This window comes from Camelina sativa, chromosome 6 (genome assembly GCF_030686135.1).
Source record: "Camelina sativa cultivar CO46 ecotype springtype chromosome 6, ASM3068613v1".
Lineage (NCBI taxonomy): Eukaryota > Viridiplantae > Streptophyta > Magnoliopsida > Brassicales > Brassicaceae > Camelina > Camelina sativa.
The window spans coordinates 3761898-3777104 of NC_141885.1; the positions used below are offsets into that span (position 1 = coordinate 3761898).

General features: G+C 36.7%; 3 protein-coding genes across 6 annotated transcripts; 1 reads left to right on the plus strand and 2 right to left on the minus strand.

Annotated features, from left to right (window-relative positions):
- Positions 1 to 6033: 6033 nt before the first annotated feature.
- On the plus strand, positions 6034 to 7205 carry LOC104793932 (uncharacterized). The gene is made up of 3 exons (XM_010520352.1): positions 6034 to 6485; positions 6599 to 6816; positions 6913 to 7205. Exons 1-3 carry the CDS (start codon positions 6034 to 6036, stop codon positions 7203 to 7205), a joined length of 963 nt encoding a protein of 320 aa, XP_010518654.1.
- Positions 7206 to 7286: 81 nt separating this feature from the next.
- LOC104790327 (uncharacterized) lies at positions 7287 to 12109 on the minus strand. Of its 4 annotated transcripts, none has more exons than XM_010516055.3 (6): positions 11532 to 12109; positions 9315 to 10814; positions 8749 to 8997; positions 8372 to 8452; positions 7660 to 8085; positions 7287 to 7546 (listed from the first exon to the last, which is right to left on the minus strand). In XM_010516055.3, the coding sequence occupies exons 2-6, from the start codon at positions 10464 to 10466 to the stop codon at positions 7490 to 7492; spliced, it is 1965 nt and encodes a 654-aa protein (XP_010514357.2). In that variant the 5' UTR covers positions 10467 to 10814; positions 11532 to 12109; the 3' UTR covers positions 7287 to 7489. The 4 variants fall into 4 exon arrangements, with proteins under 4 accessions (XP_010514357.2, XP_010514356.2, XP_087311942.1 ...); XM_010516054.3 differs by having other exon boundaries at positions 8749 to 9000; positions 11532 to 12066; XM_087455816.1 differs by having other exon boundaries at positions 8749 to 9000; positions 11725 to 11889.
- A 287-nt stretch (positions 12110 to 12396) lies between these two features.
- Positions 12397 to 15102, minus strand: LOC104790329 (putative inactive shikimate kinase like 1, chloroplastic). The gene is made up of 10 exons (XM_010516056.3): positions 14498 to 15102; positions 14193 to 14233; positions 14037 to 14091; positions 13870 to 13942; positions 13442 to 13529; positions 13196 to 13278; positions 12995 to 13094; positions 12824 to 12902; positions 12669 to 12733; positions 12397 to 12568 (listed from the first exon to the last, which is right to left on the minus strand). Exons 1-10 carry the CDS (start codon positions 14694 to 14696, stop codon positions 12500 to 12502), a joined length of 852 nt encoding a protein of 283 aa, XP_010514358.2. The 5' UTR covers positions 14697 to 15102; the 3' UTR covers positions 12397 to 12499.
- Positions 15103 to 15207: the final 105 nt, after the last annotated feature.

The following is a 15207-nucleotide window of genomic DNA, read 5'->3' on the forward strand; positions in this document are numbered from 1 at the left end:
GAAGCTAGATGCAAGGCAATGATGGACAAGGTGATGATTGAGATGCCTTTGATTGATGAAGTTAAGCTTTCACCACCTCTTAAGCGGTATGTGAAGAGAATGGTATCAAATGGTTTGAGCACTGAGGAAGGAGCACTGCTTACCAAGGATGTCAGTACAGTTCTTTTGAACCAGCCTCCATAGAGGAAGAAGGAGAGAAAGCATGATGTGGTTGTCTCTAAGGAAGTGAGTGCAATAATTCAGTGTAGAGTTGTAGAGAAATTACCAGATCCTGGAAGCTTTATACTTGATTGCTCTATCTCTGCAGAACGGTTTGCTCACTCACTTTGTGATCTAGGCTCAAGTATTAACTTGATGCCACATTTTGTTGCTGTGAAACTAGGGATGACAGAGTTTAAGCCAACTCAGATTGCTCTTATCTTAGCTGATAGATCCAAAAGAATTCCTAAAGGTGTCTTAGAGGATATTCCAATTAAGGTTGAAAACTTCATGATTCCCACTGACTTTGTGGTGTTGAAGTATGATAAAGAGCTTAAGGACCCTCTCATCTTAGGAAGATCTTTCTTGGCTACAGCAGGTGCCATCATAGATGTACAGAAGAGCCACATAGCATTGAATGTGGGAGGTTTGAGTATGAACATTGAGATGGATAAGCTGAGGAGGGCTCCTACTATTGATGGACAGACTTTTTCTGTTGAGAAATTTTCTGCTACTCGAGTTGCAGGCTTAGCATCGATCGATGCTACATTAGCATCGGTCGACACCCCTCCACATCCGAGACCGAACTTGTCCAAAACAGTTGCTCCTAGTCAGAAACCTGTTTCCAAACAGAAACCTCCCCATTTCACACTCCATAGTCCTCAGGTAAGGCAAATGTATGCATCTTTTTCACCCAAACCCCCTCCTATCATCAACAAGGCTTTCAAAGGTACAAAAACTGTTTTGCAGTTAACCAAGCCACGAGATTATCGTAGAGCGCTTGTTTCTTCTGTTGATGATTTTGCAGGACATAAAAGAAGCAAACCCATCCTAAAATCCCGCTCTAGTCCTATTCCTCATGTCCTTGGTAGACCTCACTCTTCTATTGCTTATACACCACCTTGGATGAAGAGGTCATGCTATGGGAGGCATTCACTGCCACGTTCTGATCCACCCGATGCCTGAGCTTCACCACAGTCAAGCTAATAACTGAAAACAAGCGCTTAGTGGGAGGCAACCCACTAGTAGGTTTTTCTTTTTCTTTTGATTTTGATTTATATTTATTTTATTTTTATTTTGCCAATCTTAGGCTTGAAAACACTGGGGAAAGTGTCGTTTAAGTCTGGGGGAGGTTAGTACTAACTACTAACATAGTTTTGGTTTTTAGTGTGTCAAAACCGATTTTTGTTTTTATTGAGTCAAATTTTTCAAAATTGTGTTGGGAACTATGATTTTTCTTTTTAGGTGTATTACCTTGGTTGATTAATGCTGCAGATTGAATCCACTAATCCGACTAATGAAAAATCCAATGGCTGACCAGTAAACCAGAGACATCCAAATTTCCAACGGAATTCATAAAAGCCTGAGGTAACTTCTGCACTTTTCTTTTATCTCATCAAGGAGAATGATGTTCATAGAGCTTAACTCCTTGTTCATACCTGACAAGTAAGATTTTCAAAAGAAAATGGTACTCATCTCCCTTATTTAAGTTGAAAAAATTATTCCTGAGAGCTTTGTTTAGAAAAAAAAAAGAGAATAAAAGATGAGATGATTTTGATCAGTTTAGAGAGGTAGGTAAATTACCTAAGACCTTATTATTCTACTCTTGAGTCAAATGATCACACAAAGCTTGGAAGCGAGGGGTAGGTAAATTACCGATGACCCCATTATTCACCTACAACTTTGAGAAAAAGAATAATAATAAAAAAAAACAGCAAAGCAAAGCTCAAAAGAGGATAATAATAGAATAAGTCTGGGGGAGAGGAAGAATACCACATGTTGTAAAGAATTATATCTTGCTTGTTATGGTATAGTACGGGAATGAGTCTAGAAGGTTCTTGACATTGATCAAATTGATGAGACCCACCGATGAAGCCTTAATGGAGGAAGTAGTGAAATTTGGTTTGAATTTGGGATGCTATGAATTTCAACGGAGAATTACATGGTGGTTCAATTTGGATTTGTCTGCTAAGCATATGGATTATGGTTTGGATGATCATGGTATTACCTTAGAGAGAAAATGAGTTTCTGTGTTTTCAAACCTCTTTCACAGGTCTAAGTTTCTGTTTTGCTTGAGGGCAAGCAAATATTAAGCCTGGGGGAGTTGATATATCATGGTTTTTGTGGTTTTTAACCATGATATAAGGAGTCTTTTTGAGTCTTTTGATTTGTTTTCTAGGATGTTTTTGAGTTTTTGCAGGGTTTCTAGAACTTTGGCACAGAAGGAGCAAAATGGAGCAATTTGGATCATTTTGGAGCATAAATCTCGAAGAATCAATTTGGACTCGGATCAAAACAAGGACATCGATCGACACCACTTAGGAGCATCGGTCGACACCCTCTTCAGTCGATGAAGAATCACAAATTTGGAAGTTTTACAAAGTAGCCCGAAGTTTTCCATATTTGCAACACAAGTCCCTAACGTGTTTTAGGACATATAAATAGTATTTTAGGTTTTACAAACCCTTATGTTTCATTCTAGCAAGTTTTATTTTCCGCAACCCTCTGAGATTTTGAGAGATTTGAACTGCTTTGAGACAAGAATTCCTAAACTCCCTCTTTTACTCTTTTAATTTCAATTGCTTATTATTCAGAATTATGTTTTGTTCTTTATTGAATATGTCTGAGTAGTTTGATTGTTAGGTTCAGGGTTTTTCTTAGGGATTTTATGATTTATTAGATCTGTTTATTTGGCATTCATTATCTTTCTAGATCTTCGTCATAGGTTGTTCACCATATTAATCCTTGATTGGCCATCTAGAATTAATAAGCTAGGAAAATAAATTGATATGAGAATATAATTGATTTTCCTGATAAAACCTTTTGATGAGAAAAATTACTTCTTGCAAAGAGATTTGATTTAGTAATTTTGTGAACAATCTAAACCTGTTTTTAAAGCTGATTTTTAACCTAGAATTTCACAAAGAGATTTGGATTTTCTAATTTTAAATTTAGATAATATTTGCAGTGAGAACTGATATATTTTACAAAAGAGTTTAGAGTTCTAGATCTGATTTTAATTGCTTGAATCCTATTTAATTATTGATTTAATATTTTTTAATTTCCTGAGAAATTACCTGGACCTAGCTTTTTGATCTCTTGAATTTACAACAGTTTAATTTAATATTTTGTATTGCCTTTTTAATTTAAATCATCTCTTTTAGCGTAATAACAAAACTCTATAATTTATTGTGTTTGATCTTGAGTCTCTGTGGAATTCGACCCCTAAGTATTACAGTGACCTCTTAATTTGAGAGAGTAGCTATAGGGTAAATTTGAGCATATCAACTTCCAACAACGAATGAGCAGAAAATCTTGATTTATCAGCCGTCCAAGTTTAAAAGTATATTCGGTTTGATCCGGTTTTTTATTTGATCAAAATAAAACTTTAAAAAGTTTCAAAAAAATAAATTATAATATTTAAAAATTTTAAAAGTTTTAATATTATTAATATTGAAACTTTTAAAAGTTCTTAGCTTTTAAATTTTTTTTAAATATTATAATTTTAAAATTTTAAAAGTTTCAATATTTATAATATTTAAACTTTTAAAAAGTTTCAATATTTATAATATATTAAACTTTTAAAAGTTCTTAGCTTATAAAAAGTATTTAAATATTATAATTTTGAAATTTTAAAAGTTTAAAATATTATAAATATTGAAACTTTTTAAAAGGTTCAAAATTTATATTTCGAAACCTTTTAAAAGTTTACAATATTATAAATATTTATGTAAACACACAAATTAGTTTATGCTTTTTATTTCTTATGAGCTCTAAAACATATTTTTGTGTATGATTTTATAGATAAGTTGATATTTTTTCATTAATTTTTTATTTTTTATCTTATGTTTTATTTTTATGAAAAAAAAATGATTTTGTTTTTGGAGTTTGATGGATTAACAAGTTGTGTGGTAGTCTAAAAAAAAGGTTTTTTAGTGGAAGAAAGTGAAGAAGTTGACGAGGATGAAGAAGAAAAAGAGTATAGCGAAGAACCAGACGGTAAAAGTAATGATGACGATTACCACTAAATTTGACAATATAAATGACAAGAAAGAATATGAAGAATAAAAAAACATTGAATAAAAAACACAAAAACATAGGTGGTAGCGATCAATTAAATATAAAAACGAGTTATATTCATGATGATAAAATTGTTTTGTTTTTCTGGTGGTCAAACAAATGGTTTAGGATATTTGAGGTCATCAGTTTAATTCGCCTCGCCTGGATGTCGAGTTAAATTCATGATTTTTTTTATCAGAATTGATTTTATAACACAACTAATTTTTATATTTCAAAAAATTGTGTATCTGAAATTTAACTTTTTCCTTAATACTAATTTAAATTTTTTATAAGATAATATTTTACTACCATCATCAATCATATATAGTTTTCATCAAAATATATCAAATATACCCATACGTAGCGTGGGTTCAAAACCTAGTATCAATAAGAGGGAAGGTTTAGCTTAAATTTTTTGTTTTAGGTTTGAGAAACCACATTGTTTTGTTATTAACGGATTCTCGTTAACGGTTAATTAATAATGGATTCTCGTTAACGGCTAATTAACAGTTACCAATATACTAAACTACAATGGTATAAATGCAGATTCTTTCCAATATATTGTTTTAATGTTAACGACTGAGGAGGCTACTATCCAGAATATTGCGGTATCTTATTTCGAGGGTTTATTTACATCTTCAGATCCATCCGGTTTTGACGAGGCCTTAGGTGAGGTTCGTTCTGTGATTACTGGGGACATAAATGATCTCCTTACTCAAGAAGTTACTGAAATAGAGGTCAAGGAGGTGTTGTTCATGATGTCTCCGGACAAGGCTCCAGGTCCGGATGGGATGACTGCTTTGTTTTATCAAAAGGCGTGGGGGATGGTTAAGGCAGATTTGGACTCTTGGTTAACTCTTTTTTACAGGAGGGGGTTTTTGACAAGCGGTTGAATATGACGAACATTTGTCTTATTCCTAAGGTGGATAAGCCAACTAGGATGACAGAATTGAGACCCATTAGTCTGTGCAATGTGGGATATAAGATTATTTCGAAGGTTTTGTGCCAGAGGTTGCGCACTTTTCTACCTTATCTGGTCTCGGAGACGCAGTCGGCCTTCATAGAAGGACGGTTGATCTCTGATAATATTTTGATTACTTAGGAGATGTTCCATGGGCTACGAACTAACCCTTCATGTAAAGGGAAGTTCATGGCTATCAAAACAGACATGAGTAAAGCATATGATCGGGTGTAGTGGCCGGCTCGACTTTTGACCAACGGTGGGAAAGAGGTGATGATTAAGTCGGTGGCCACAGCTGTCCCTACCTTTGTGATGTCTTGTTTTCGGCTTCCGAAAATGGTCACGCGGAAGTTAACTAGTGCGATTTCCAATTTTTGGTGGAGCCCATCGGGGGACTCGCGGGGGTTACATTGGATGGCTTGGGATAAATTATGTCTCAGTAAGCTGGATGGGGGACTGGGATTCCGTTGTGATGACTGTAATACTGCGTTGCTGGCTAAGCAACTTTGGCGGTTGATTACAGTACCAGACTCTCTATTCGCTCGAGTTTTTAAAGGTGTTACTATAGGCATTCAGATCATTTGGACCCAATAAAGTCTTACTCACCATCTTATGGTTGGCGGAGTATGGTTTCTGCTCGCTCTCTGGTTCATAAAGGACTCATTAAACGGGTAGGATCCAGTGATTCGATTTCAGTTTGGAATGATCCTTGGATCCCTGCCCAATCCCCGAGACCAGCTTTAAGCAATGGGTTGATTTTAGACCCTATGCTTCCAGTTAAATCTTTCGTTGACAGGAACACCAATTCCTAGAACATGGCTCAGCTCGCGGCCACTTTTGTGCCGGAAGATGTTGCTATCATTTCGGCCTTACCTATTGGACGGTCGGATTTGCCAGACTTGTTGGGCTGGCATTTCACAAAGACAGGTAAATATACGGTCAAATCTGGGTACAACATTTTACAACAACATAGGGTGTCCAACTCAGGTGGGAAAGACATTGGTCCTCATATTACACCATTACATGCCTTCGTTTGGACCATTAAGTGTCCTCCTAAAGTTCGTCCTTTTATGTGGCAAGCGATTACCGGGTGTGTGGCAGTCTCATCTAACCTCCGGAAGCGCGGGTTGGGTTGTGATACTCAATGTGTGCTCTGTGGAGCTCCGGAGGAGACTATTAATCATGTTTTGTTTGAGTGTCCGCCAACACGTCAGGTGTGGGCCTTATCTCAGTTTCCGACACGATCAGGGATTTCCCTTCGGAGTCGGTCTATACTAATATGGATTTTCTATTTTGGCGGTTTTCGGAGACACCTACTCCAGAGATTTATCCCTGGCTTTTGTGGTATCTATGGAAAACATGAAATGAGAAAATTTTCAGTATCTTGGATCCAAACCCAGAAGCAATTTTGAGGGTAGCGGAGGATGAATCAAAGGCTTGGTTTTTGGCACAATTAGAGGAGGTGGCTGAGCCTACATCTTTGGTCCCAAGGATATTTCCTGGAGGTGGTAGAGGCTTTTTGAGGGATAGGGATCACACTAATTTCTTATGCTTTCTAAATGGCTTTTGGAAAGCGACAGATCCATTTGCAGGCCGAGGTTGGTTTTGTTCTCCTCCTTTGGGGGGGGGGGGGGGGGGGGCTCCCACTATGGGAGCAGCTAATCTTCGGCGTAGTCTCTCCCCACTACATGCAGAGGTCGAAGCCCTCCTTTGGGCGATGCGTTGCATGATTGGAGCGGATAATCAGGATGTTGTGTTCTTTACCGACTGCTCCGACTTAGTGAAGATGGTGTCTTCACCCTCAGAGTGGCCAGTGTTCAAGACTTATTTGGAAGACATTCAGGAAGATAAAGAGGAGTTCACATCCTTCTCGCTGATCCTCATTCCTCGCACGCAGAATGGTAAAGCGGATAATCTGGCACAGCGAGTTCGTTCCGAGCCGTATTTTATTACATTTGTAAACAATGTTCCGTCTCATTGGCTTTAAACCTATCTGGTTTGCTGTTGACAGACAAAAAAAAAAAAAAAAAAAAAAGAAACTCAAATAGCTTCAGTAATCTATAGCAACTTTTAATATAACTTTTTCTTATTCAGTTTTCCATATTCTTTTTTTTGTTCTTGTAAACGAAAACCCCGAAATGGTAACTGTACAAAGTGGGTCAGAGCCATTGTAACTAAATTTGTATGTACAAAGAAGTCCATTGATTTCTTCCTTCTTGGACAAGAAAACCATAAAGCTTATGTAACCATGCAACCGAACCAGTTAAGTTCTCAGTCGGTGATGTCGAAGTATCTTGGGTTTTCTGGATAATGGTACTCCACATTCAACTGCAACACAGAGACAAGTAATGGTGTTTTGTATCACTTACGATAAGACTCAACTAGATTTAGCTATTTGCAAAACAAAGTTCAAGACTCAAAAACACAAATCTCGTACGTACCTTTCCTTCATCAGAATCTGTGTGGCGTTGAGGAAACACAACTCTCAAATCATTGTACAGATAGAATCTCCTCTTCCCATCTGAATTCAAGTTTTTATTTTGTCCTGTAGTTTCGGTTTCATCAGATTTCTTTGAAGCTTTCTTTGGTAATGGGCAAAGAAATCTCAGATGAAGAGCGTAGCGTAGAGCACCAGAACCACCATTACATTCTTTGGACAACTTTATACAGCTTTTTTCACTTTCATGTAACTCATCAAATTTCCCATCTCCTTCCACTGCATCTACTAAATCAGATCCTTCACAACTCTTTTTGTCCCTATATCTAGAGTTTTCATTTACCAAGCTTTTGGCTTTTTTAGCGTTCTCCTCTGTTGCTTCACTAGTTGGATTTGATGATCCCAGAGTAACCTTTTGGCGCAAGAACGTCTGCATAATACGAAATATTCAAAAAACTTCTGACGTATCATTACAGCAAAACATGCACTGATGAGTTTAAAAGGGGAAGCAATGAGTGGAAAATGAAAACAGTGACTTCCATGTTTTGCTTGAGACCTTATGCCTTCCTAGAAGCTTAACAATTACTCTTCTGACTATGGCAGTTACACTCTATCACTCCCTAATGTTTTTAGTTCTTGAACACAATATCATTTCCTCTGCCTAAAATGAAAAGAAATAAATAAAAAAAGGTTGATATCGTTATGTTCTATATTACCTTTGTACCAGCTGGCATATCAGTCAAGTCATAGTTACAGAGGAAGGTGTGAAGAGGTGTTTTCTCAGGGTTACTAAGAACCTGCATAGGAGCAGTTCAATCATATGAGTGAATATTTTAGAGCTTTTCAGAACTACCTATTAGCAACACTGACAAACATAGTAACTTAGCCTATTATCTTCATAAGCACTTGGCTATTTGGAATTCAGGGAGAGTAGTAGCTGTTAAACCGCTATTTGGTCTTTCCAAATTAATTACACAAGAAAAGTACGGTTACAATCTACTGCAACCATCAAATAAGTTTTTAGCCATATCTTTATAATCCAATAGCATCAGTGCAAAATGCAAAAGAAAAAAAAAAGAGAGATAGGGGATACCAGTTGAATCCGGCCCTTCATAGGGATCCGCAGTTGGCTCTTCGAACTCTGACCATCAGAGTTCACTTGACTTGTTTTCATTTTCTGGCCCCAGAATTTGTTCAATATAGATCCTCCAGCGAGATCTATGGAGGCATAGTATAGCAAGAAGCAATCATCACCAACACTAGTTACTGAGAATGGAAGCTTCTGTGATTTTGGAGAGATGTTTCCCCCAGCAATACTAAGAACGGCAAGAAAACCGTCAATCTTCTGTACATAAAAAGCAGACAGAAGTCACTAATCTAAATTACAAAACAGAAAGCAAAAGAAAACTTTTTTTTTACATCTGAGGTTATAGCTTTTGCATAACCAGGATGGTTATAACGATTTCTTCCTTTCAGTTGTTGCATATATAAGATTAAATCAATAGACAGTCGTCTGCTATGAGCCAGTTTTACCAATCCTCAATTTCTAAGGTTACACATATTTCTTTCATGAAATGGGGACGAACACTAGTTAAAGAATGTGACTTTCTAATGACCTATAAAGTGAGTTATCAAAGCATCAACGTTGAAGATGAAAACCTGATTTGTTGGCCCGCATGACAATCTTCCTGTCAATAGTGACTCCTCAAAAGAACCAACTAATGACCTCTGAATGGGGCGTCCACTCAAGCTTCTAACGAACCTTTTACATGGAGATGCCGGAGCTGATTCAGTACTTCTCTCCATTGAAAACGTTCTCCTAACGGCATATGCATCATCAAATAATCTATGATCAATTCTTAATTCTGCTTCTTCACTAATATTCCTTAAATCTTCCAGTATCTTCCCATTTTGGCCACTTGTTACAGCTTTTATTCTCTCAGAAAACTTCGGACCAAGTGGTGACATACAAAGCGGCGGAGAGACAGATATCTCCTTATCACAAGGTAAGGGCTTATTGGACATGCCATACGTTTCATATTGTGGTGAATATAAGCAAACCTCACCTTTGGTGGGTCGGCGGAGGTTTACAGAGTCAAGCAATGGACCATCAGTGAAGACCATGGACGAGAGTCTACCACTGTTTGAGGCATTCTTCCGATCCCAGCAACTAGATGAGGTTGTGGTCGTAGGAGTGGTAGAGAGATGTAACATACTAGGGGCATTAGCCTTTCTGTGATCTAATGCGACAGAGTTGCAGAATCCATTAGACTGACCAGAATAAGTAATTTGTTGGTGGTTACCACAGCTGATATCAAGCAGGTCACCTCTGAATTTTACAGGGAAGAGAGTATTCAGGGGGGAGAGTACTCGTTTCCTGACTAACGCTCCACCAATTTCTACTCCTGTAACTCCACCAGTGGATGATAGAGAGTGATCAACATCGACACTCGTTGGTTTGTTGTCCAGCGAGCTAACTTCGCTTGATGCAAAACCAACTATCCTTCTAGCTCCAATTAGACTCGAACTAACCTTATTGGCAGCATAACTAGTCGATCCATGAGCACTTGATGAGGTAACAACACGAGTGCCATGGAACCTACACGAATCATCTGTGAACTCCAAAGGCTCCAGTGATGTTTTTCTATCAAATTCTCCAATGGAAGAGCAGATACCTTCTTCACTTCCACTGTTAATGCCATCTGAATCATGGGAAGTAGCGTACACAGGCAGACTTTGTGAAAGGCTACAACTAGGAGCAGACAAAGCTTCCTGGGATTGTTCACTTGAAGCAGTCTGTGGCAAACCCATAACCAATGCTCAAAGGAAATTTTCAAGTAAAAAGGGAGGTTATGGTCACTTGAGAGATGTCAGTTTCCAAATCCCTACTTGTCTAGAAACTCCGACTACAAACCACCAAATCCTAACAATACAGACTACCTCTCTCTATCTCTAGCAGAAGAATAAATAAAATAAAAAATCTAGAACTATGTATCAGTCACAGGCATCCACAAGTCATGCATTGCTTGACTAGAGACCCGCATACAAGAAACCAAACAATTAACATTAATCCGACATTGGTTTATGGCAGAGCAGTCTGCTGAAGCTACATAAAATGTGAGGGTAACAGGTACAGAGTTCATTGCAGTTACCCTTTTCCTGAAACAAATAATACAGAGAAAGCTAAATCAGTTACATATTCTCAACACAGTAAGCACATAACACCCGAAGTTGCTCTGCTAGACTCAATAGAACACACAAAATGGGCAGAAGTGTTTATCAGGAATGGTCAAACGAAGATATGACTGATTCCAGTTAAAAATAATAAAGAAACAATCAAACATATAAGAAGAGATCAAACAATACCACTGTACAAGCTATTCCAACAAAATCAGGAACTCGGAAGCAGTAAACTAATATTCTCATAATTATAAAGCTTAGAAAGCACACACGTCTGCAAGATTTGAGCAAAATATATATAAAAAAAAAAAAAAAAAAAAAAAAAAAATGATCGAACACTCCTACAAAATCTTCGTAACACTCCTACAAAAATTTCCTAAAGAAACAAACGAAGTGATCAAACATATCAATGATCCAAGATCACAAAAACATGCACTTCACAAACGAAATGAACCGAAGACCACACGAAATAAGCTTGTGATTAAATCAATCTGATCAACGAATACTCAGAAAAAAAAAGAAAAAAGAAAAAAGAGAAACCATCAAATCCGAAGAAAACACAGCAGCTGCTCATCAATCATCATAGACAACAAACATGGTAAAACTCACAAAACCGATAATAAAATAAAATAAAATAAAATAAAAAATAAAAAAACACGAAGAACGGCAGATAAAAACCCCCGTTAGAAGACGCACCGGTGAAGCAATCCGTTCAACAAAACATTTTCAGACGAACCAAGTCCAAAATCTGAATCATTTCACACAAATATATGTATATAAACCCTCCTGGTCTGGGATCCAAAATTAGAATCAAACGAAGAAGAAGAAAAGGTAAGAGAGAGATTCTTAAAAAGGGATGAGAGAAAGAAAGAAAGAAGCAAAGAGGTACCTCTCTCTTCTTCCCTTATCTCTCTTACTTCTGTTTATAAACAAAAGGAAAAAAAAAACAAATCCCAATAAAATTCATCATCGCCATTAACATCGCTCTTTTTTTTTTTTTCTTAATTAAACATTTTTTCAATTTTATCAAAACTCTTTTATGTAACAAAAACATGAAATTTCGTATACTTTTCAATACATTATTTAATTAAAATCATTAATTAATCTATAAAACCTTACAGTTTTTATTGTCTTTTTTTTTTACCGTTTCCGTTAATAATAATAACTCCAACGAACTGTAAAAATGGAGAAAACATCATTTGTTTTTTTTTTCTTTAATGACGAGAGAGACAAGAAAGCTGTTGGGAATTGGGATGATTTTTCTTTTGGTGCCCTTTCACTGTTTTTTTTCTTCCAAGTCTTATCCCTTAGTGGGCCATAAAATCAAGGCCCACAAACTAGTGGATCAAATAGATTAAGCCCAGCACGTGATCGATCTCACGTGAGAGAGAAGACGACAGACAGATGATGATCATTGATTTGATGATAAATGATTCTTCTCCTCCACCCAAAGCTGAGCCTCTTGTCTCTTGTACAACACATGTCACTGCAGTTTTAGTTTCCTTTTACTAGTTGGAGAGTAGTATATGAAATAAAGGTATTAAAAAAAAAAAAAAAAAAAAAGCTGAAAACACTAAATTTTATGCAAAAAAGCTCTACATTAATGTCGAGACGATATACATTACATACAAGATAAATCATATGAGTGAGAGAGTATGATCGACCTAGAAAGGTCGTGAAGCTTCTTCCATCATTTTCTTCACTCTCGTCAACTTCTCGATTTCTTTCAGAATCTGATGAACCATTCACCATTGTTCGTAAAACTTTTCACATTTGTCATCATAAAAGCCATAATGGGGGAAAAAAAAAAATGAAAGACAACTTGAGACTTACCTCCAAAGCAATGTCTTCAGATGTTACCGCTTCCAAGTCTTCAAATTCCAGCTTTGTGGCTATTTCTGTTTCCAAGTAACAATACAGAATCAATCAGTCATACAATGAAAATTGTCAAGAATATTATTTGACTTATATGATTGATAGATCCTTACTGTCAAGGGAAATGGATGCATCTGCTGTTTCGTAACCCTTTCTTGATTTTTCGTAACTCGCTTTTAGTGTGTCAAACAACTGTGCCGTTATTCATCCATCATATAAGTTAGTTTCTCTGTAATAACATACTAGTAAGTTTAAGCAGTTCAGTTCAAAGAAAGAAGTAAAACCTCACGAGAAGATTCCGAGTTGAATGAATCATCATCCCCTTTAGCAGCGATATACAGAGGAACATCAATCCATATGGAGATTCCGTGTCTTAGAAGTGAACTGTTCAAATGAGAACAGACAAGATTTAAGCAGCGTGTGTATGTCTTCCAAAAGCACCAACTGCTAGAGATAAACACTAGTGCAACTTATACAGAACATACAGATTTTTCAAGCTCTGTACCGCACCATCTCCAGCGCAAACTACAAGCCGGCCCATAGATGATAGCTGCTTCAGCACTTCAGTCTGCAGAAACATATTAGAGAGTCATCATCGTCAGAAACAATTATGTGGGTATTCAGATTGGTTTTGACTCAGTATCTTGTAACCGAGATCAATCCTCGATCAGAAACTAGACAAGGGATGCATTTGTACGATTGAAAAATGCAGATCAAAGTAATGAATTTACCTCTGATTCTTGAAAAGCCTTCTCATCAGCTTCCTTTAAAGCATGAGCAGACAAATTTCCACCAGCCGCCTCTGTGATCAAATTATCACTACACAATAAAAGTAAACTAGAAGTTAGGGTAATGTGAAAGGACTCGAGATCATTCAATGTGAAACTATCAAGAGGAGAAGAAGAATAAAGTGGCAACCCTGTGCTAAGGAAGTAAAGGACCAAAACAAAAAGCTTCGAGCTTAACACTAATGCTCGGATAAAGCTAAGAAACTAGATTCCGCAAGTAAGTCACTATACGTATTTAAACAAAGATAAGTACATATAAGTAACAATGAGAATGTCAGAGATTCTGGAAACTCTCAACAACTATACGGGTTCTAAAAAAACAATAGAAGCAGAACTGAGGTTCTGATATGATGAACTTATGAGTGCTTTACCTATCAAAGTAGTAATATCGTAACGCCTCAGCCAAAAGCTTCCCCGCGTTTGCTTTAATGGGGTTATTAATCCCTAATCCAGAGTGTCAAAGCTCACAATATCAGTGTCTGTCCATGTGAAGTACACAGTTAGTTAAATTATTGGGGCCTAGCCAAGCCAGCCTTACCAACCAGAAATATCGAAGCTCCTTTGAGTGCAGGGGATATGTCCATAGCTTTCCTCTGAGTTTCATATGGAAATGGTTAAGAGCAAAGGTCGTTTTGAAGTATACAGGAAGTAAATCTAGTAACATATGTAAGATAGTTCTTATGAAAACTCTCACCTTCACAGTATCTATGGGATCCGAATCAACAACACTGACCCCTATGCAAAAAAAAAAAAAAAAAAAAAAGTAAATCGAAAAGATAAATTAACTCTCATTACTTCGTTTCTCGAGCAGCCATTACTCATTGCATCAATCTAAGAAAGAATCAGGGCAAAGAACACCACAATTTAAAATAATTCACAGCATCAGACATATCGTCGAACACTTTGTTCACACACATATGCAATTGAAAGAAACTAACGGTTTCGGTAGACTTAGAGGCATCTCCTAAAAAATACCACAATTAAGGTTTGAAAACTAACCGGTGAAGGCAGATTGATCGGCGAGACACAGAGACGGAGCTATAATAATACGTCTGTGAGAAGAAATGAGTCCAATAGAGGAAGAAGAAGAAGACAGCAACGGCTTGCAGGAAGTAGTCGGAGCATGAGGATAGAGCAAGGGAAGAAGACGAGGGACTAGTCCAGAGGAAGTTAGAGAAGCAGACGCCGAGATCTCCATTGACAACGACGATATTGGTCGGTCTCTTTAGCTCCTTCTCTAGTCCCTCCCAAGATATCCGCCACGCAACTCAACTCAACTCAACGTGATAATACCATATTTTTGGTTTGTCCGGTTTGTTTGGGATGTCCGGTTCGTTTGGTTTGTCTAAACACAACGTATTGTAATTGGGTATCCACTTATTAGTGAACAAATGTTCAACTAAAAATTAATAGTGTATAATATACTAATTCAAAAGAAATATAGCAATATACATCTTAAAATGTAAAAAAAAATATAATCATAATCTATTGTATATAAATGAGCAGATAAATTTTTTGATAATAACTAACCAACTAAAATGTTACAACAAAAAAAAATAAAAGAGAGAGAAAACAAAAAAAACGTAGAGGAAAAAAAAAGAGACAAAAATGATAAAAAGATTTATCTGTTGTTATTATCCACACAATGACACAATCTTCCTCAGCCGTAAGATTAGAATTATTTAACTTAAATCCAATGGTAAAAAAAC